The sequence below is a fragment of the Saccopteryx leptura genome, chromosome 2 (genome assembly GCF_036850995.1).
Source record: "Saccopteryx leptura isolate mSacLep1 chromosome 2, mSacLep1_pri_phased_curated, whole genome shotgun sequence".
NCBI classification, from domain to species: Eukaryota; Metazoa; Chordata; class Mammalia; order Chiroptera; family Emballonuridae; genus Saccopteryx; species Saccopteryx leptura.
This window is the reverse complement of record NC_089504.1, coordinates 127035379-127057096: the sequence shown is the minus strand read 5'-3', so window position 1 is coordinate 127057096 and position 21718 is coordinate 127035379. Positions and strand designations below refer to the sequence as shown.

Here is a 21718-nt window from a genome sequence, read left to right as displayed (position 1 = left end):
TGCACCTGACCGGGATCCACCCGGCACGCCCACCAGGGGCGATGCTCTGCCCACCAGGGGGCGATGCTCTGCCCCTCCGGGGCATCGCTCTGTCACGACCAGAGCCACTCTAGTGCCTGGGGCAGAGGCCAAGGAGCCATCCCAAGCGCCGGGTCCATCTTTGCTCCAATGGAGCCTTGGCTGCGGGAGGGGAAGAGAGAGACAGAGAGGAAGGAGGGGGGGTGTGGAGAAGCAAATGGGCGCTTCTCCTATGTGCCCTGGCCGGGAATCGAACCCGGGTCCCCCACATGCCAGGCCGACGCTCTACCACTGAGCCAACCGGCCAGGGCCGACTTGATTAATTTTTAGGCATTCTTCCAACTGCCGAGAGTTTCATTGGGTCTACAGCAGGAAAGAGCTTAGAGTTTGCATATTCTGGGTTACAAAGCAGAATAAATTTTTATCACTGTGAGCATGTCAGTTGCAGATCTGATCCTATAGAACATGAGGATGATATAACCAGTCAAGAAGCCAATGATAGGCTGGTCTTCAAAGCCATTCAAGGTATGTATCATTTTACTATACTCTCAATTATTTTAAATATTTAACAATTTTCTTTGTAAGTAGTAAAGCAGTATTTTTCAAATATTTTGCAGTCTTATGCCACTTTTTTATATTTATTTGCTTATCTTTTATAAGTTAATTGTATACATAGAAGTATTTATTTGTTTAAAAATATTTTTACGATTCTCTTTATGATCCTGTCTAATTGAATAACTAGTGTAGTATGGGTTTTATTCATGAATGGAATTAAATGTAACTGATTTTGTAATATAATACTTGTTTCATGCTTAAGATGATATCTAAAAAGATTTATAGAAGCCTAGCATATACATATAAAGATACAAGGCTGGGAGCCAGATTCATTTGATTCTGTCATTCAATAGACATATGAGCTTGTAAATCTCTTAATCACTAAAATGGGGAAAAGAGTTTTTTAAATTAATTTCTCATAATGGTAATGTATGTAGGCTCTGGACACTAAAACGTTACAAATTTTATTTTTAGTCTAATCTTCTAACTACTGGGTATATTAAGCTCAGACAAATCTTTCATTGAATTTAATAGTCTAGAAGTAATAGACAAAAATCAACATATGATTTATAAACTTTGATAAATTCTGATTTATCATTTAAAGATTATTAAGGAGTAAGAAGAATAAAAACATTTAAAAGTTGTCTGTGATTGGTATTAGAAGTCTCAAATATTCTTTGTTTTTTCTTTTTTTGTATTTTTCCAAAGTTAGAAGCGGGGAGGCAGTCAGACAGACTCCCACATGCACCTGGATCCACCTGGCATGTCCACTAGGGGGCGATGCTCTGCCGATCTGGGTGTTGTTTTGTTGCCACTGGGGTCATTCTAGTGCTTGAGGCAGAGGCCATGGAGCCATCCTCAGCCCCTCGGGACCAGCTTTGCTTCAATGGAGCCCTGGCTGAGGGAGGGGAAGAGAGAGACAGAGAGGAAGGAGAGGGGGAAGGGTGGAGAAGCAGATGGGAGTTTCTCCTGTGTGTCCTGACAGGGAATCAAACCCAGGACTTCCACATGCCAGACCTACACTCTGCTGCTGAGCCAACCGGCCAGGGCTCAAATATTTTTTATGCAGTAGTGGAATTCAAATAATTTAACAACCAGTTCTTGGCCCTAAACACCATTTTAAGTGTAAAAAAAATGATATACCAAAAGGTAGTTGATTATTTCATGCATTTAATACTTAAATAAGAACAATAAAAGAGGTACAAAAAACTATATTATGTTATAAGAAAGAGTTTTAAATATTAATGAAACAATATTAACTAATACCTGACAAAAAAAACCACCAAACTTATTTAAGATATATATTTCCATATTGCTTCTTGATTGGCACCCTCACCTGCAATTTTTTTCTCCTAAAAATGGAATGAACATTACTATGGGTGCTTAGAATACACTCTTGCGCAGATGAACTTTAAAAAAGAGTAAGGAATGTAAATTTGTGATTTTCACATTGGGCAGCTTAGAGAGAACCCTGATTACAAGTGCCATTTTAACAACCAGTTTGCCCAACTCAACAAAAATTAGGTATTGGTTCTGCTGAACTGGTGAGAAGGGGCTGAATCCCACCACTGTCTTAATGCCATTGTTAGTAAACTGCTTATTCTATCATGATCTAAACAATCTTTGTCATTATTGTATCTAGTGACATTTACTTTCTCTAATGTATTGTATTTAGTAAATATTTTAATAACAGTTCCTTACATGTTCTTAAGATGGCACAAACTACAGTAAGTGAAATTACTGACCCACAAAGAGAATGCTAGAGGCCCAAGAACATAATCTCTATGAATTCCTGGAAGAAAGGGAAATTTTAAATATATCAGTATAGGATAACACCCCAAAACCTCGATGTTATTTCACATATAAGTTATAATTTGGAAATTGCAAACTATTTTAGACATTTTGAACTGATGATTTTTGAGTGAGTTGCCTGGTGTCAATTTTTAAAATTCATTTGGTAACAGCAAAGAAAGACAAAAGAGATGAAAAATGCAGGATTGTTAGATGAAGAGGATGCCTAGAAAATAAAATGTTATTTGTAACATTTAGGTTAGTTTTTTGCTGATAAAGAGTAACATTACTTTCCTGTATTTAAAATACAACTTTCACCACACAGTGGTGCTATAGTTCTGGTATAACCTTCTTTATTAAAAGGATTCCATTTTCCAAAGTATTTTTTTAATCAGTCATACATATATTTCTTTGACATTTTTTACATCATTTACATCAACTTTAATTTTCTTACATGAGAGACAATTGTAATTTGATGCATTTGTGAATAAGAACTATTAGTTTCCATCTCTCCTCTTCCTAAACAGATGAGCTAAAAGAACAGCTACATAAAAGAGGTGTTCGTATTTTGATGGGATTGAGAAAATATTTTCAACAAGTAGACAAGAAAGGAAATGGACTTTTAGACAAAGCAGATTTTAAGCAAGCTCTGAAAGTGTTTCACTTAGAAGTGTCTGAAAAGGTATGTACCACAGCTCCTTCACTGCAGTGAATGGTTTATTATTCTTAGGTGATAGTCTTCACTTCTCTACTGAAATGCTGAGTAGTTCATTTGTCTCCTTTTTTATGCCCTGTTGTTAGTATTAAGCCAATTGTTTAAAATATTTTTTAATTTTATTTTTAGAAAGACAGAGAGAGAGACAGACAGGAACAGACAGACAGGAAGGGAGAGAAATGAGAAGTATCAACTTGTTGTGGTACTTCAGTTGTTCATTGATTGCTTTCTCATATGTGCCTTGACCAGGGAGTGGATGGGGGCTACAGCACAGCCAGTGACCCCTTGCTTAAGCCAGCGATCTTTGGGCTTAAGCCAGCGACCTTGGGGTCATGTCTATGATCCTATGCTCAAGTCTGTGACCCCACACTCAAGCCAGATGAGCTGCGCCCACGCCAGCCACTTTGGGGTTTAGAACATGAGTCCTCAGCATTCCAGGCCAATATTCATTCACTGCACCACCGCCTGGTCAGGCAGTCCTGGTGAATTATAAAATTTTAACATTCATTTCTCTAACATATAAATATTAAAAGCATATTAACCAGTCATTGTCCTAAGCTCTGAGAAGATATACTCTACACTCTAAGGCAGTGGTCCCCAACCTTTTTTGGGCCACGGACCAGTTTAATGTCAGAAAATATTTTCACGAAGGGACGGATAAATATATCACATGACCGAGACAAGCGTCAAGAGTGAGTCTTAGACAGATATAACAGAGGGAATCTGGTCATTTTTAAAAAATAAAACATCGTTCAGACTTAAATATAAATAAAACAGAAATAATGTAAGTTATTTATTCTTTCTCTGCAGACCGGTACCAAATGGCCCACAGACCGGTACTGGTCTGCAGCCCGGGGCGTGGGGACCACTGCTCTAAGGTCTTCATAGTAAAATGATACAAAGATATAAGTGATTACAAAAAAATGTTATGTGTTAAGCAGAGAATGCTTTTAGAATGTATGGGATAAACCTAAACCAGGGAAGGAGAGGGAAGATCACAGAAGGATTCCTGGAGACCGATATATCAAGTTGAATTTTAAAGATGAGGAATTAGATGTAATGGCATGGAGGGGAGAGGGAGTGTGGTGTGTCCAGGAATTGCGAGTGGTTCTTTCCTTCACTCCCTTCCTCCAGAGCCTTCACACATACTATTCTCTCTATTGTGAATAAACTTCCTCTAAATGGGTGGATTTTTTCACCATTAAGGCCTCAGCTTTCTCTACTGAGATTACTGCCTTGAAACTTCTGTCTATAGGAGCATTCCATCTGATTTCTGGTCCTCTCTCTACCATTTTATTTTCTTTTTTGCCACTTTGTAAGTATTGTCTGGCTGTGCCTGCAAGTAGACTGTAAACTCCATCAGGGCAAGGATGAGGGTCCTTCTAGTTTCTTGTTCTACTTCTAACACCTTCAGTAGAACCTGGCATATGGCAAGTGCTGGGTAAATACACAATGCATTAGTTTAAATGGATAGATACTTGGAAGGAAGAAAAGACAAGAATAAAGAGAATTAAGCTTAGGAGGGACTATTACATTCAAGACTTGCATGCCATGCTAAGAAGTTTGGGTTTCATTCTAAAAGTATATGAATTTGAAACAAATATACCCCAAGAGTTTCAGATAAAAAAATCCCCTTCATTGTTCTCTTTTGCTTCAAATGATCTTGTCAGAAGGTATATTGTATTTTGTGGAGGGAACATGGGAAATTGCATTGATGAGATATACGTCAAGTTGTAGCCTTACCACTTGAACTGTGTCATCTTGAGTAGATCTTTTCACATTTTGAATCGACAGGTTCAGCCTGGGAAGTCTAGAAATAATACCTATAGTCAGAGTGTTTGAGCTTTGAAGCTCAAGTGAGAAAATTACATGGGAATATACCTTCTTGACTATAACATTTGTACCAATATGATGATGTATATTATTGTTGTGGTGAACCTGTCTTTTGTTGTTTTTTTGCAACATTTAATCTTATGACCCTGCTTGATGACACAGGCTGTGGATTATCTAATTTGACCTCTTCCTTTAGTAAAACAAAACAAACAAACAAACAAGAGACAGAACAGCAATAGAAAATTAGAAAGCCTTGGTGTCTTTATCCACAATTACACAAATAATCAATAACTGAGATAAAACTATAACCCAGATAACCTAGGCTGATCTAGTACTCTTCCTGCCATCACCACAATACTTCTCTTTTTGGTTGATTTGCTAAATTTTTATAATTATACTCAGGAATAAAAGCAAAAAAAATTATATAAGGCCTCTAACATGAAAACATATGAAAATATGAGTAAGCTTCCTTTTGTGTGTGTGTGTATACAGTATATATATATATATATTATATATATTATTATTTTTTTAAAAATAACATATCTTGTTTTCCCCCCTGATGCCACTGGAGACAGAGCGTATAATGATAAGCAAAATTAAGTGGCTATAAAATAGGAATGTAGGAATCACTAACTTGGATCTAATTGTGGAAATACTTTATAGTAAGGCACAGTTGTTCTCCCTGATAGGAAATTAAAATAAAAAATTGGTATGCATTCTATATAGTTTAATTTCTCTAGAGATACTATCATTGAATTAAACTCAGTGTTTTTTCAACTAATTATCATTTTTCATTCTGTACCATAACTTTAAAAGAGTTATATAAATTTGTTGCCACTTTTTGGTAAACTATTCAATTCTTGAAAATTATTTCTTTTAAGCCTCAATCATTGTCTTTTAATTCTAGTATTCCATGAGTTGGATAAACAAATTCTTCTTTTCCTATCCAAATTACTTACGATTTTAAAGGTCAAGCTCATTTTCACACTTAAAAGCTCATTTTACAGACACTTAAAGTCTGTATCATGTACAGGTTATTAAGACAGACCTAAAATGTATGGGTTGTTGAGAACTCGGGGGTGGGAAGAAGCAGAGCATCTTAAGGTTTAGTTTTTCTTGCTAAAGCTTTCTTTGAAAAGTTCTGAGGAAGTAGAAGAGAATATTTTTGAGTACATATTATTCGTCAATCACCTTGTCAGATGTTTTATTTTAGAGTCTCATTTAAAGCTAACAACTCTACTCAAACATTAAGAATATAGTTACTTGAGTGTAAGAAAATCTCATGCTGTAATTTTTTTGTTTTTAGGAACTCTCGAAATAGAACATTCTATTAAATAGTGCATTTATTAAAGCAGTAAGTGCCAATGGTAAAATGAACAAACTGGCATAGGGGATTTACTCAAAATAATACCTTTTGGTGAAATTATGAGGTAATATTAGAGCCACTCGAATACTATGCTTCATTCTTTCAAGCATGAAGACTAACAGAAATTTAGTTAGTGGTCCTAATGCTATTGGAGGCATTCCAGAACCTGAAGTGAGTTTTTAATTGTCACAGATAATAACTAAAAATTATTAAATGTTCAAATCGAATTAACTGGTAAGCAGTTTTTATTTTTGTATAGAAAGGAACTGGGTTTAAAAAATAATTTGTGTCTATTGAGACCTCTAAACAGTTATTATCTTTATAGAACTGAACACCACAGAATTTCCTTAAATAGCTTTCTGAGTGCCTTTGATTGGATTTATATGTAATTTTTTTTGTATTTCCTTAAGTCCTCTACCTTGTTTAGGACTACAAAAGATATAACAAAATACTATTATCTTGTAGTCATATACAACTTAAAGAAAGATGTAAGAGTGGTTGGTCTCTGTGTGTTCTTTCCAGCATTTTGAGTCTTCATGGCTAATTCTGAATGACAGTGGCAATGGCAAGGTTGATTATGGAGAATTCACACGTGCCACGATTGGTGAAATGAATGAAAATAGGAAATCATTTGTTCGAAAGGTAACTTTATTATCTTTTAAATAATTACTTTTAATAGATTGTTAAGTTCCTTATTGTAAAACTTAATGTATTACTATTGAAAATGTTTTAAATCCCTTTACCTGTAATATATTTTGTTTTTTAGTAAAACACAAGCAACACATACATACAAATACAGGTTTCCCAGGATAAAGCTAAATAATTAATGCACATGTTTTAGGAAAATATCACAGAAAGAAAATAAAATCTGAATCAAATTTTGGTTCAAAAATTACTAGTTCCATAAATTGCTAGCTCCATAAATAACTAGCTATGTGACTATATGTGTTTTTAAATATCTCAAACCTCAATTCCTTATCTCACAGAGTTGATGTAAGGTTTGAATGAGATAATACATATAAAATTCTTCATGTTGTGGCTCTCCATAGGCAAGGTTCAATACATGTTACCTTAGGTTGACTAAGACGGTTCTCTGGATTTTATAATTTGCATGATAAATGTTAAAATAAAGATTGAAATGATCATGTTAAATTTTAATTAAGAACAGAAGCCCCGATTTTTATGGGAAACTAAATATTACTCCAGTTCTCCAGTTTTGGTAGCCAGTTTTAGAACATACTTTTGAGTAATGTAGTTTTCTCTCTCTTTTGTTCATGTACCTAATATAAAATGTATATGTATGTATTACTGAAACAAAGCTATTGTGTATAAAGTAGCATAGATAATTGCATCAAGTATCAATCTCAGATAGAAAAAATATCAAAATCTCTACTGGCTAAAGACACAATAAAAACCTTACGCCAAACAAATTGTAAAGGAATTCCTGGAACTGTTTCTCAACCTATAGCACTGAGATTTTCCCCATGTAGAGCTGTGTAGTGATAACCTCACTAGAGTCTTACTGACTAATCAGAGTGGCTCCATTCTGACCAATCAAGAGAGTACTTTTTGGACCAATCGAACTGTGAGGATTAGGAGCTGTCATTTGCATGAGGAGGAACTAATTAGGATCCAGGGTCACAGATTTCTTTCTTTATAAGTCAGCTTTCATCTGGTTTAGGGAGTCCACTTTCCCTTTCCATTGAAGACTGAAGACTGTGTTTCCCCAGTTGGAGCTGAGACACTGAAGACATGTCCTCAGACCAGAATAGAGCAAAGCAGGCAGACTGGACCAGAGCAAAGCAGAGCAGACCAGAGAGGAACAGAGCTTTGTGAGAGGGGCCTCATTGGAGGGCTGCTTCACCCAAGAACCACCTTGTAGCCATGCTGTTGCACAGCCTGCTGTTTCATAACTGAACTGTAACATTACCGAACTATTTCATAGCAATACTGTATCATGGCTGAGCTGTTCTCACTAGGTAATTTTCTTCTTCACTGTACCCCAAATTTGGGATTCCTATTGGCATTGAGTCGATGCCAACGACCATTGCTTGACACCTAATATTTTGTTCCAATACTTTTCATGATGCTTCCTTCATATACTTAGTATTTTTAAACTGTCTAGTTTAGAGCTTATAAATAACTACTGCAGAATAAAAAAAAATCAGGTTTGCATATCTAACAATTTTATAGGAAAAGTGACATTTTTTCATTATTTAGGCCTTTATGAAACTGGATTTCAACAAAACTGGCAGTGTGTCTATTATAGACATAAGAAAATGTTACTGTGCAAAGAAGCATCCTCAAGTAATTTCAGGTAATTATTATGAGTTGAAATGCATTACATTTCTAAAATGTTAGTTAATAAAATATCTTCAAAAAATTTTAATTTGTAATGTAGACCTGAGGCAATTAAAGGAGGAATAAACATTTATTTTTAAACTAAAAAAGTGAGAACTATTCGAGCTTTATTTAAAAATTCTTAGATCTATTGTCTATACTTTTTTTTTCTTTGATGCTTATAATGAAGATTACACTTTTGTTTCCTATTGAGATAGTGAGGAATTGAAGTTAAAAAAAAACAGAACATAGGTAGACAACAGGTAATAACATGTGCAAGTTCTCTAGGTTATTGAATGTGCTTAAATTTGAGGATTTAAGGCAGAATTAGAGAATGTCTTTCTCTAGGGGTAGTGTTATACATATAATGAACATACATATGTCTATGAAAATTTGAGGATATAGAAAACGTCTCAGAATAATTCTAGAGAGTCGTTACCTACTACAGTTCTTCTGACTTAAATTTTTTACACAATTGATTTGTCAATGTTTTTATTATATTGAAAACATTTGGCTATAGTAACTTCCCTCTTTACAATACAGTTCCCTCTATAGAGGTAGCAATTACTATTACTTAATATGTATATATATTTCAGTCCTTAATGGATTTTCATAGCTGTTTATGTACTATAAATAGCTAACAATTTTCGAAGTTCTTTTATGAACAGTTCATTAAACCTACTACTATGCAGTTTTTAAACTCAACAGTATCTTTTAGAGCTCTTTTGTGTTAATTCACATAAAGCTACTTATTTTATCTACTGCATATTCTTTTTTATTTGTATTTTTCCGAAGTGAGAAGTGGGGTGGAGTGGGGGCAGACAGACAGACTGCCACATGCACCTGACCCGGATCCACCTGACATGCCCACCAGGGGGCAATGCTTGGCCCCTCTGGGGTGTTGCTCTGCTGCAATCAGAGCCATTCTAGTACCTGAGGCAGAGGCCATGGAGCCATCCTCAGTGCCCAGGCCAACTTTGCTCCAGTGGAGCCTTGGCTGCGGGAGGGGAAGAGAGAAATAGAAAGGAGAGAGGGAGGGGTGGAGAAGCAGACGGGTGCTTCTCCTGAGTGTACTGGCTGGGTATCAAACCCGAGATGTTCACATGCTGGACCAATGCTCTACCACTGAGCCAACCGGCCAGGGCTTGCATATTATTCTTTTTAAAAATAAATATACTACCACTGACCAGACAGTGGTGCAGTGTATCGAGCATCAACCTGGGACGCAAAGGACCAAGGTTCAAAACTCCAAGATCAGTATCTTGAGTATGGGCTCATCCAGCTTTAGCACTGGGTCACTGGTTTGATCATAAGATCATAGATATGACCCCATGGTAGCTGGCTTGAGCCCAAAAGACACTGGCTTGAAGCCCAAGATCCATGGCTTGAGCAAGGGGTCACTGACTCAGCTGGAACCCCCACCTCCAACCCCATCAAGGCATATCTCAGAAAGCAATTAATGAACAACTAAGATGCTGCAATGAAGAATTGATTCTTCTCATCTCTCTCTCTCCCTGTCTGTCTGTCCTTCTCTCTTGCTAATATATATGTATTATACACAGTATATATCTACACATACTACAATTTACCTGACTAGTCTCCTATTGGAAGACTTTTAATTTTTATTTATTGATGTGCTACCAATAAAGGAATGATTATGCTTATCTGTCATTCCTTTGGCCCATTTTCTTAAGGTAACAAGACTTAGGATATCTGAATTTTAAGTTTTAATTGATATTTCAAAATTACTTTGTAAGATGGTTATACCAGATTATACTGTCATTATTTGGATAACTCATTTTACTTCAGATTTTAGCCAATCTAATAGGCTAAAAATTTGCATTTTCCTGGTTACTAGGGAGGTTAAACATATTTTTGTGTATTTATTGACCATTTGTAATTATATTTAATGAATAATTTTTAATTCATAATTTTGATTATATACTGTTAAATACTATAGAATATTATTATTCTAGAATATTCCCTTTTTAATATTAAAAATATACATAGTAATTATTTTGTTTATTGTTATTAACCCTTATAAATAGTTTATTACTTTTCATTGTGAAGTGAAGAAAAAACAGAAAATGTTCTGAAGATTAAAGCTAATAATCACCACTGGCTTCCCAATTTTTAGTAATATATTTCAGGTCAGAATAACCTAATTTGTTTATCAGTGACTTTAAATAAACTACAGTTGCCATAAGAGAATTTCTTTTCTTTCTTTTTTCTTTTTTTATTCTGTGAGAGGAGAGGAGGCAGAGACAGACTCCTGCATGCGCCCCAACCGAGATGCATCTGGCAAGCCCATGATGGTGCGATACTCTGCCCATCTGGGACATTGCTCAGTTTCGCATCAACTGAGCTCCTCTTAGTGCCTGAGGCAAGGGACATGGAGCCATCACACCTGGGGCCACTTTGCTCCAATTGAGCCATGGCTGCAGAAGGGGGAGAGAGAGAGAGACAGAGGGAGGGGGAGAGAGAGAGAGAGAGAGAGAGAGAGAGAGAGGGAAAGAGAAGGGAGAGGAGGGAGAGGAGGAAGAGTAGAGAAACAGATAGGCTCTTCTCCTGTGTGCCCTGACTATCGAACCTGGGAATCCACACATTGGGCCAACACTATACCACTGAGCCAACCGGCCAGGGCCCATAGAGAATTTCTATTATTAGTTAGTTAGTTATATATAGTATATCTTTCCCTTAAAACCCATCTCATTCTCTGCTTTTTTTCCTTTAATTAGTCATAAGAAAGATAAGAACAAGATTGTTTGTTTATTTCAAAATTAGGTGATTTCAACATCCTGTATTTTTTCTTTGTGTTGTCTCCTCTAATAATCTTAATAAAGTTGCTTAAGTAGCTTTAGTTTTGTAATGTGTCATTGAATTGTTGGTGAGGGTTTTGTTTTATTGTTGGGCAAACTTGTTAGAAATTAGATACCTTGTCTTTTCATTCACATGAAAGAAGATAAGCTAGCAAACTAAACAGTCTTAAAAACGAGCAAGTCTGTGACTGTTTTTGTCTTTTTTAGTCCATCCTTTTTAAAATCTATCATTATAGCCTGACCAGGTAATGGCACTGTAGATAAAGCAACAGACCGGGATGCAGAGCACCCAGGTTTGAAACCCTGAAGTCGCCATCTTGAGCACAGGCTGACTGGCTTGATCATGGGGTGGCTGGCTTGAGCATGGGATCCTAGATATGACCTCATAGTCACTGGCTTGAGCCCAAAGGTAGCTGGCTAGAAGCCCAAAGTCGCTGGCTTGAGCCCAAGATTGCTGGCTTGAGCAATGTGTCACTCGCTCTGCTGTAGCCCTCCAGTCAGGCCACATATGAGAAAGCAGTAAATGAATAAATAAGGTGCTGTAATGAAGAATTGATGCTTCTCATCTCTCTCCCTTCCTGTCTGTCTGTCCCTATCTGTCCCTCTCTCTGTATCTGTCACAAAAATAAATAAATAAATTAAATCTATCATTACAAGTTGTAATTTTTAGGATATGTATTGTTTACAATTTAAATTAATTTAAAATTAAGGCTTTTAGATCAGGTATAATTTAAATAACAAAATATTTTCTTTTTACTTTGTTTAAATAAATAATTTATTTTTAAAAAGTATTTTCAGCTTTCCCGGATTCGATTCCCGGCCAGGGCACACAGGAGTAGCGCCCATTTGCTTCTCCACCCCTCCGCCGCGTTTTCCTCTCTTTCTCTCTCTTCCCCTCCCGCAGCCAAGGCTCCATTGGAGCAAAGATGGCCCAGGCGCTGGGGATGGCTCTGTGCCCTCTGCCTCAGGCGCTAGAGTGGCTCTGATCGCAACATGGCGACGCCCAGGATGGGCAGAGCATCGCCCCATGGTGGGCGTGCCGGGTGGATCCCTGTCGGGCGCATGCGGGAGTCTGTCTGACTGTCTCTCCCTGTTTCCAGCTTCAGAAAAAAGAAAAAGAAAAAGAAAAAAAAAAAAGTATTTTCAGCTTTAATAGAAATTTTACTCTTTTAGTTTAATAGATTTGGAATTTATCAAGTGTTTTTCTGTGTAATAGTATAAGAAATCTAATATTTTTATTAACAAGAAAGGTCAGTTACAAATGATAGAAGGTTGGCATTTCCTGGGTGGGGGATGCAAAGGAGGTATGAAATTCTTGAATATTTGAAACAAATTTAAATTAAAAATGTTTGTGTTTTTTTTAGAAAAGATAGTGTGAAAAGTTATCTATTCAAAAATATGGGTGGTAAACAGAGAGGGAAAACTCTCTGCCAACAGGTACATATTTTTACATGGATTAGAGCTTGATTAATTTTTATCCTTGATTAACAATCACAAATTCACTTTATTGTTTTATATTGCCATCTCTAGAGAGCATAATGTTTAGTCCTTATTTACTCAACCTTTTTTTTTTTTTTAATCACTGTTTTCTACTTCTCACATGTTTTTAAAAGACAGCAAGTATTTTGCTATTCAGCAGATTTTATTCTTTTAGTCTGAAAGCCACTTTTGAATACATTGTTAAGACCATTAGAGAACCTCTGGTATTTGAAAAAGAGCCAACTCTTACCATAATATTGTGTATACTGTTAGACAAACAATTAAGGTAATATTCCAATTTAAGATTATTATTTTAAAATGCAGTATGACTTCAAAATGATTTATACCAACTGTCCTTAAATTAAAAGATAAAATGATTTATAGAGTCACATAGATTTTTCTAACTCTTTTTCTGTCTTTGTATATGGGCCTCTGTTTATTTTCTTGGAGTATTATCTGACCATCTATGGCTTCCTTTCATCTCTTAATTCCTCTTTTCTTATTAACAATTAATGAATGTCTCTTTTCCTGTTCTATTTTAAGATCCTAAAAGTGGATCAGTGCAAGGAGGGTCAGGAGTGAAGGGTGTGGCAAATTAGTAAGAAGAGTTCTATGATGAAGTATCTACATTCTGGTGGTCAGTGAAAGCTTCCCAAGAAAATAGTATTTAAGTTGAGATGGATCTTTCTCTTTAACTGACCAAAATATGATCAAGTTACTTATTTGAAAAGTTTATTATTCTCTTTCTGGATTAAAAATTCAAATGAATTTTAAAAAGGATGAATCGGATATTTTATGTTGTGTCTTTAAATAACAAACTAAAGAATTATAATTTTGTTTACATATGTAATTCTCAATAGCATATTCCTATAGGATAAAGTCAATCATATTTATAATAACCCAATCGAAATAGCCTACTTAATGTCAGAGATTAAAACAGAAAGATTTAATCAAGTATAAGTTCTTCCAGCAAACATTTCATAGACCTCTAATCTTGTATTTCCAGTAATATTTTTTAGCTGCAGTTATGAGTAACTGATTCATAGAATAACTAATGTCGATATGTCTTTCATGTATTGCATTACTATATTAACAGACTGGAAATCTTTAAAATTCTTTGCATTTTTCTTTCCTTATTTCTAATGGGAATGAAACTGAGTCCTTTAAAACATTAAGAAATATAAGAATAACTATTATTTTGTCCATACATATAATTTGCACCCTACCAGAAGTTTAAAAGATGTCTTAAATGTGAGTTAAACTCATTACCATTAAATTCTAGTTCATGCAAGTTTCAATAGATTGGAGGGTAGTTTGACATAAGATTTCAAATTGTTGATCAGGTCTTACAAGGTGATGAAACATTGCTTTACTATCATCAGTCATTTTTTTGTACTTTTATAACCCATTTTTCTGTATTTTTCAGGCCCTTCCACAGAGGAAGAAATCAAATTATATTTTCTAGAAACATTAAAAGAAGTCTGCACCAAGTCTGATGAAATGTCATATGGTGAATTTGAAGATTACTATGAAGGCCTAAGTATAGGAATAGTAGAGGATGAAGATTTTGTGGCTATCTTACGTACACCATGGGGGATTTAGTTTTTTAAAATTCACCGTAGGCATTTTTTAGGAGAGATGTGATCAATTAATGTAAAGTATTATCAAACACTGGAATATATATATTTTCTAGCACTCTATTCCATTTTTTTTCCTCAGAAAAGTTGAGTCTGAAAAGAAAAATATTCAGAAAGACAAATGTAAGGATAAGTGTATGTTTACCTGCAGGTATGAGTGTTCACCTGTCTATAAAGTTTGAAAAGATGTGTTTTTGATTTATTACTTATCTTGAATATATGCCAGAAGAATTTTTTTATCAGCCTTCATAGGAAAGTAACATCTGTATCAAACTATCTGAGGTCATCTGTTGTAGTAACCAAGTTTCTTGTCCATTGTTTTATTTTGTTTGTTTGTTTCTGTGTTTTTTGGGTTTGTTTTTTTTTTTTGCTATATTTGTTAAAATAAAATTGCTACCATTCTCAATTTGATAAATTGGAATTGGGCTCAAAGCTTATTAGACTGAAATAGTTTAACTTGTTTTAAACATATGAAAATGTTAAAGGAATTAAAAGATTTGCAAGAGAAATTTTCAGTGCAGTGAATTATGAATGTTTTCTGTAACAAATATTTTGAATGATGGAGACCTATCCCTAAAATGCTTATTTAACACAGACTTGTGAATTCCTGTCTTCTAAATTATATGTTGTTGTTTGTTCAATAAAGCACAATGTAATTATGCCAGTGATCAGTTCTATTTGTCTTTTTTTTTTTTATTTAAACTATTTTAAACTAGGAGAGGACCTGAAGATGGCAGCGGAGTAGGCAGATGCACAGACTCCCAGCTCACACCACCGAACTGGATTGTAAACTATTTTAAACTATAATCCTTATTACCTGCACAGAATCATTATTTAGTTAGAAACAGTACAAAATGGGAGACACAAGGTATTTTCTTAGAATATTAAATAAGCATCTTAAAAAGTGCATTATCACATATCTGGACTAAAGAATAATTTAATAATTCTTAACCAAAATGTAAAAAGATATTTTGTGTCCTAAGATGAATGTAAGTTATTTTAAACATCTTTATTTTGTATATAAACAACTGAAACATTTTCTTCTAAATAGATATTATCTAATGATTGGACATAGTGAATCATTTTTTCTAAATTCTTCATTTCCTTTTAGAAATACAAAGAGAAAACATATAGAATTTTGCAAGTTCATAACATTAATTTTTATATTACTATAAATTAGAAAAAATAATGTTGAACAAAATAAGTGGTTAAAAATGAAAATATATACTTTGCAGAATATAACTTTTGACATATAACTTGATTCATCCATACCTTGGCAGCATTATAAAAAATGTGATGTATGTGAACTAAATAAATTTAAAGTAGTACCTATTCAGGATTTGAGGAGGTACCAAAACTCATTACTAAATATTAGAAAGAAAATATGTATAATCATTTTAGTGCTGTTTTCACTAGCTAAATTTTTATTCCTTGAAACTTTTTTCAGTTAGGTTATTGTGATTAAAACCATGTGCTGAAAGAAATTTTGGCAGGTATAAATCCTTAACACTGTTTCAGTCACATTCTTTTACTTGGAAACATTTATCTGACTAGAGTCATCTCAATCCCTATCAATTGCTGTCATGTTAAAATGATTAATAATACTTTGGGTGTATAGTAGTCATATAGTATTTTTTATTTGATAAAGTTGTATTCAGTTCTCCTTAACAAATATATTCTTACTATTGTTTTATCATATTTCTTGTGAATATAATAAAAGAATGTACAGGCCGGCATATTATAAAAAAAGGGGGATTATTCTGGGATTGATATATTTATACGAGAGCACACTTTTAAATGTGTTCACCCTCTTGTTATAAATAGTCATATGTGATTATCTGTACAAAGTTAATTTCTTATTTTACACAGTGATTTCCAAGTAGAGTTAGAAAATACATATTCAATGTTATTTGACGTATTTTGTTAAACTATAATTGATGGCACAATAACTCATTCTGCCTTTGCCTCGCTGTCTGTATTCTTATTTGACTTTTTATAGTAAAATCTATTATTTAGTATTCAGTTCAATAAAAGTATCTAATAGAAGTTATATTTTTCAAACGTCCAAAACATAATTGACTTTTGAAATTCTATTCTTTTTTTTTATAAATTTTTATTAATGTTAAATGAGTGACATCAATAAATCAGGGTACATATATTCAAAGAAAACATGTCCAGATTATCTTGTAAATTATGTTGCATACCCATCACCCAAAGTCAGATTGTCCTCCGTCACCTTTTATCTAGTTTTCTTTGTGCCCCTCCCCCTCCCCATCTCCTCCTTCCCTCCCACGCCCCCCTCCCCCCAACCCCCGGTAACCACTACACTCTTGTCCATGTCTCTTAGTCTTCTTTTTATGTCCCACCAATGTATGGAATCATGTAGTTCTTGTTTTTTTCTGATTTACTAATTTCACTCTGTATAATGTTATCAAGATTCCACCATTTTGTTGTACATGATCCGATGTCATCATTTCTTATGGCTGAGTAATAATCCATAGTGTATATGTGCCACATCTTCTTTATCCAGTCTTCTATTGAAGGGCTTTTTGGTTGTTTCCATGTCTTGGCCACTGTGAACAATGCTGCAATGAACATGGGGCTACATGTGTCTTTACATACCAATGTTTTTGAGTTTTGGGGGTATATACCCAGTAGGGATTGCTAGGTCATATGGTAGTTCTCTTTTTAATTTTTTGAGGAACCACCATACTTTCTTCCATAATGGTTGCACTACTTTACAATCCCACCAACAGTGAATGAGGGTTCCTTTTTCTCCACAGCCTCTCCAGCATTTGCTATTACCTGTCTTGTTGATAATAGCTAATCTAACAGGTGTGAGGTGGTATCGCATTGTAGTTTTGATTTGCATTTCTCTAATAACTAATGAAGATGAGCATCTCTTCATATATCTGTTGGCCATTTGTATTTCTTCCTGGGAGAAGTGTCTGTTCATGTCCTCTTCCCATTTTTTATTGGATTGTTTGTTTGTTTGTTGTTGAGTTTTATAAGTTCTTTGTAAATTTTAGATATTAGGCCCTTATCTGAGTAGTTGTTTGAAAATATCATTTCCCATTTAGTTGGCTGTTTGTTTATTTTGTTGTCAGTTTCTCTTGCTTAGCAAAAACTTTTTGGTCTGATGTAGTCCCATTCATTTATCTTTGCCTTCACTTCTCTTGCGTTTGGAGTCAAATTCATAAAATGCTCTTTAAAACCCAGGTCCATGAGTTTAGTACCTATGTCTTCTTCTATGTACTTTATTGTTACAGGTCTTATATTTAGGTCTTTGATCCATTTTGAATTAATTTTCGTACAAGGGGACAAGCTGAAGTCGAGTTTCATTCTTTTGCATATGGCTTTCCAGTTTTCCCAGCACCATTTCTTGAAGAGACTTTCTTTTCTCCATTGTGTGTGGTTGGCCCTTTTATCAAAAATTATTTGACCATATATATGTGGTTTTATTTCTGGACTTTCTATTCTGTCCCATTGGTCTGAGTGTCTATTTTTCTGCCAATACCATGCTGTTTTGATTGTCATGGCCCTATAATATAGTTTGAAGTCAGGTATTGTAATGCCCCCAGCTTCATTCTTTTTCCTTAGGATTGATTTGGCTAATCGGGGTATTTTAGAGTTCCATATAAACCTGATGATTTTTTGTTCCATTTATTTAAGGAATGTCATAAGAATTTTGATGGGAATTGCATGAAATTTATATATTGCTTTGGGTAATATGGCCATTTTGATTATATTTATTCTTCCTATTCACGAACAAGGAATATTTTTCCATCTCATTATATCTTTTTCAATTTCCTTTAACAATGCTTTGTAATTTTCATTATATAGGTCCTTTATATTCTTTGTTATGTTTATTTCGAGGTATTTTATTTTTTTTGTTGCAATCGTGAAGGGGATTATTTTTTTGAGTTCTTTTTCTAATATTTCATTGTTGGCATATAGAAAGGCTATGGACTTTTGTATGTTAATTTTGTACCCTGTAACCTTACTGTATTGGTTTATTGTTTCTAGTAGTCTTTTTGTGGAGTCTTTGGGGTTTTTGATGTATAGGATCATATCACCTGCAAAAAGCGATACCTTTACTTCTTCTTTTCCGATATGGATGCCTTTTATTTCTTTGTCTTGTCTGATTGTTCTGGCCAGAACTTCTAGCACCATGTTAAATAAGAGTGGAGAGAGTGGACAACCCTGTCTTGTTCCTGATTAAGGTGGAAAGTCCTCAGTTTTATGCCATTTAATATGATGTTGGCTGATGGTTTATCATATATGGCCTTTATCATGTTGAGATATTTTCCTTCTATACCCATTTTGTTGAGTGTCTTAAACATAAAGTTGTGTTGTATTTTATTGAGTGCCTTTTCTGCATCTATTGATAAGATCATGTGGATTGTGTTCTTTGTTTTGTTGATATGGTTTATTACGTTAACTGTTTTACGTATGTTGAACCATCCTTGAGATTCTGGGATGAATCCTACTTGATCATGATGTATTATTTTTTAATATGTTGTTGTATTCGATTTGCCAGTATTTTGTTTAGTATTTTAACATCTGTATTCATTAGAGATATTGGTCTGTAGTTTTCTTTTTTTGTGCCGTCCTTGCCAGGTTTCGGTATGAGGGTTATGTTGGCCTCATAAAATGTGTTTGGAAGTATTGCTTCTTCTTCAATTTTTTGGAAGACTTTCAGTAGAATAGGAACCAAGTCTTCTTTGAATGTTTGATAAAATTCGCTGGTATAGCCGGCAGGGCCTGGACTTTTATTTTTGGGGAGGTTTTTAATGTTTTTTTCTAATTCTTCTCTACTGATAGGTCTGTTTAGGCTTTCTGCTTCTTCTTGACTCAGTCTAGGAAGGTTGTATTGTTCTAGGAATTTATCCATTTCTTCTAGGTTGTTGAATTTAGTGGCATAAAGTTTTTCATAGTATTCTACAATAATTCTTTGTGTATCTACGGTGTCCGTGGTGATTTCTCCTCTTTCATTTTGGATTTTGTTTATATAAGTTCTTTCTCTTTTTTCCTTGGTAAGTCTTGCCAGGGGTTTGTCAATTTTGTTGATCTTTTCAAAGAACCAGCTCCTTGTTCTATTAATTTTTCTCTATAGTTTTTCTGTTGTCTATTTCATTTATTTCTGCTCTGATTTTTATTATCTCCTTTCTTTGGCTGGTTTTGGGTTGGTTTTGTTCTTCTTTTTCCAGTTCGTTAAGGTGTGAAGTTAAGTGGTTCCCTTGGGCTCTCTCTAGTTTGTTCATATAGGCCTGAAGTGATATGAACTTCCCTCTTATCACTGCTTTTGCTGCATCCCAGAGATTCTGATATGTCGTATTGTCATTTTCATTTGTCTGTATTTTGTTTAGTTTCCACATTTTTGTAGGGTTTTTTCCCTCTTTTTTGCAGTTGAATTCTAGTTTCAAGGCTTTATGATCAGAAAATGTGCTAGGTACCATTTCAATTTTTCTGAATTTGCTGATGTTATTTTTATGGCCCAACATATGGTCAATTCTTGAGAATGTTCCATGTACACTAGAGAAAAATGTATACTCTGTCACTTTGGGATGAAGGGTCTTGTAGATGTCTATCATATCCAGGTGCTCTAGTGTTTTGTTTAAGGCCACTATATCTTTATTGATTTTCTGTTTGGATGACTGATCTAGAGCCGTCAGCGATGTATTGAGGTCTCCAAGTATGATTGTATTATTGTCAGTTTTTGTTTTTAGGTCAATCAGTAGCTGTCTTATATATTTTGGTGCTCCTTGGTTTGGTGCATATATATTAAGGATTGTTATGTCTTCTTGATTCAGTGTCCTTTTAATCATTATGAAATGACATTTTTGTCTTTGAGTACTTTTGTTGTCTTGTAGTTAGCATTATTAGATATAAGTATTGCTACGCCTGTTTTTTTTTTAATGTTATTTGCTTGGAGTATTGTTTTCTAGCCTTCACTTTGAATTTGTTTTTATCCTTGCTGCTTAGATATGTTTCCTTTTTTTTTTTGTATTTTTTTTTTGTATTTTTCCGAAGCTGGAAACGGGGAGAGACAGTCAGACAGACTGCTGCATGTGCCCGACCGGGATCCACCTGGCATACCCACCAGGGGGCGACGCTCTGCCCACCAGGGGGCAATGCTCTGCCCCTCTGGGGTGTCGCTCTGCTGCGACCAGAGCCACTCTAGTGCCTGGGGCAGAGGCCAAGGAGCCATCCCCAGCGACTGGGCCATCTTTGCTCCAATGGAGCCTCGCTGTGAGAGAGGAAAGAGAGACAGAGAGGAAGGAGAGGGGGAGGAGTGGAGAAGCAGATGGGCGCTTCCCCTGTGTGCCCCGGCCAGGAATTGAACCTGGGACCCCTTGCACGCCAGGCCGACGCTCTACCATTGAGCCAACCGGCCAGGGCCTAGCTGTATTTCTTGTAGGCAGCATATAGTTGATTTTCTTTTTTAATCCATTCTGCTGCTCTGTGTCTTTTTATTGGTGAGTTTAATCCATTTATGTTTAGTGTAATTATTAACATTTGTGGATTACCTATTCCCATTTTATAAATTGCTTTCTGTTAGTTTTGTATCTTGCTTGATTCTTCTGTTTTGTTTTTCTATCATTTGTTTTTGTTTGTTTGTATTCCAAACTTCTTTCCTCTGTTGCTACCTTTTTTAAGTCATGTGCTTCTGTGTTGTTTTTTTCAAGGGTGGTTACCATTAAGTACTGAAAAGGGTACCTACCATATTCATTGTAGTACCCTATCTTGTGAGTGTTTCTGCACTTCATCGTCTTTTGCTATTGTTAATCTCTATCCTCCCCCCCCCCGCTTTTTTTTTGCTTTTGTTGTCACAGTTTAAATTTGGTTGTATTTTTTTTTTCTTTTTTTTCTTTTTCTTTTTCATTTTTCTGAAGTTGGAAACAAGGAGAGACAGTCAGACAGACTCCCGCATGCGCCCGACCGGGATCCACCCGGCACGCCCACCAGGGGTGATGCTCTGCCCACTAGGGGGCGATGCTCTGCCCATCCTGGGCATCACCATGTTGCGACCAGAGCCACTCTAGCGCCTGGGGCAGAGGCCACAGAGCCATCCCCAGCGCCCGGGCCATCTTTGCTCCAATGGAGCCTTGGCTGCGGGAGGGGAAGAGAGAGACAGAGAGGGAAAGCGCGGCGGAGGGCTGGA

At 35.3% G+C, this 21718-nt stretch overlaps 1 protein-coding gene across 1 annotated transcript in view; it reads left to right on the top strand.

Annotated features, from left to right (window-relative positions):
* Positions 1-15221, top strand: part of LOC136394878 (calcyphosin-2-like) — a 125522-nt gene extending 110301 nt beyond the window's left edge. The window contains exons 11-15 of the mRNA XM_066368691.1: positions 467-543; positions 2892-3046; positions 6801-6920; positions 8499-8595; positions 14343-15221. Coding sequence (XP_066224788.1) covers positions 467-543; positions 2892-3046; positions 6801-6920; positions 8499-8595; positions 14343-14518 — 625 coding nt within the window. The 3' untranslated portion in view covers positions 14519-15221. The remainder of the gene's footprint in view (positions 1-466; positions 544-2891; positions 3047-6800; positions 6921-8498; positions 8596-14342) is intronic.
* The last annotated feature ends 6497 nt before the right edge of the window (positions 15222-21718 follow it).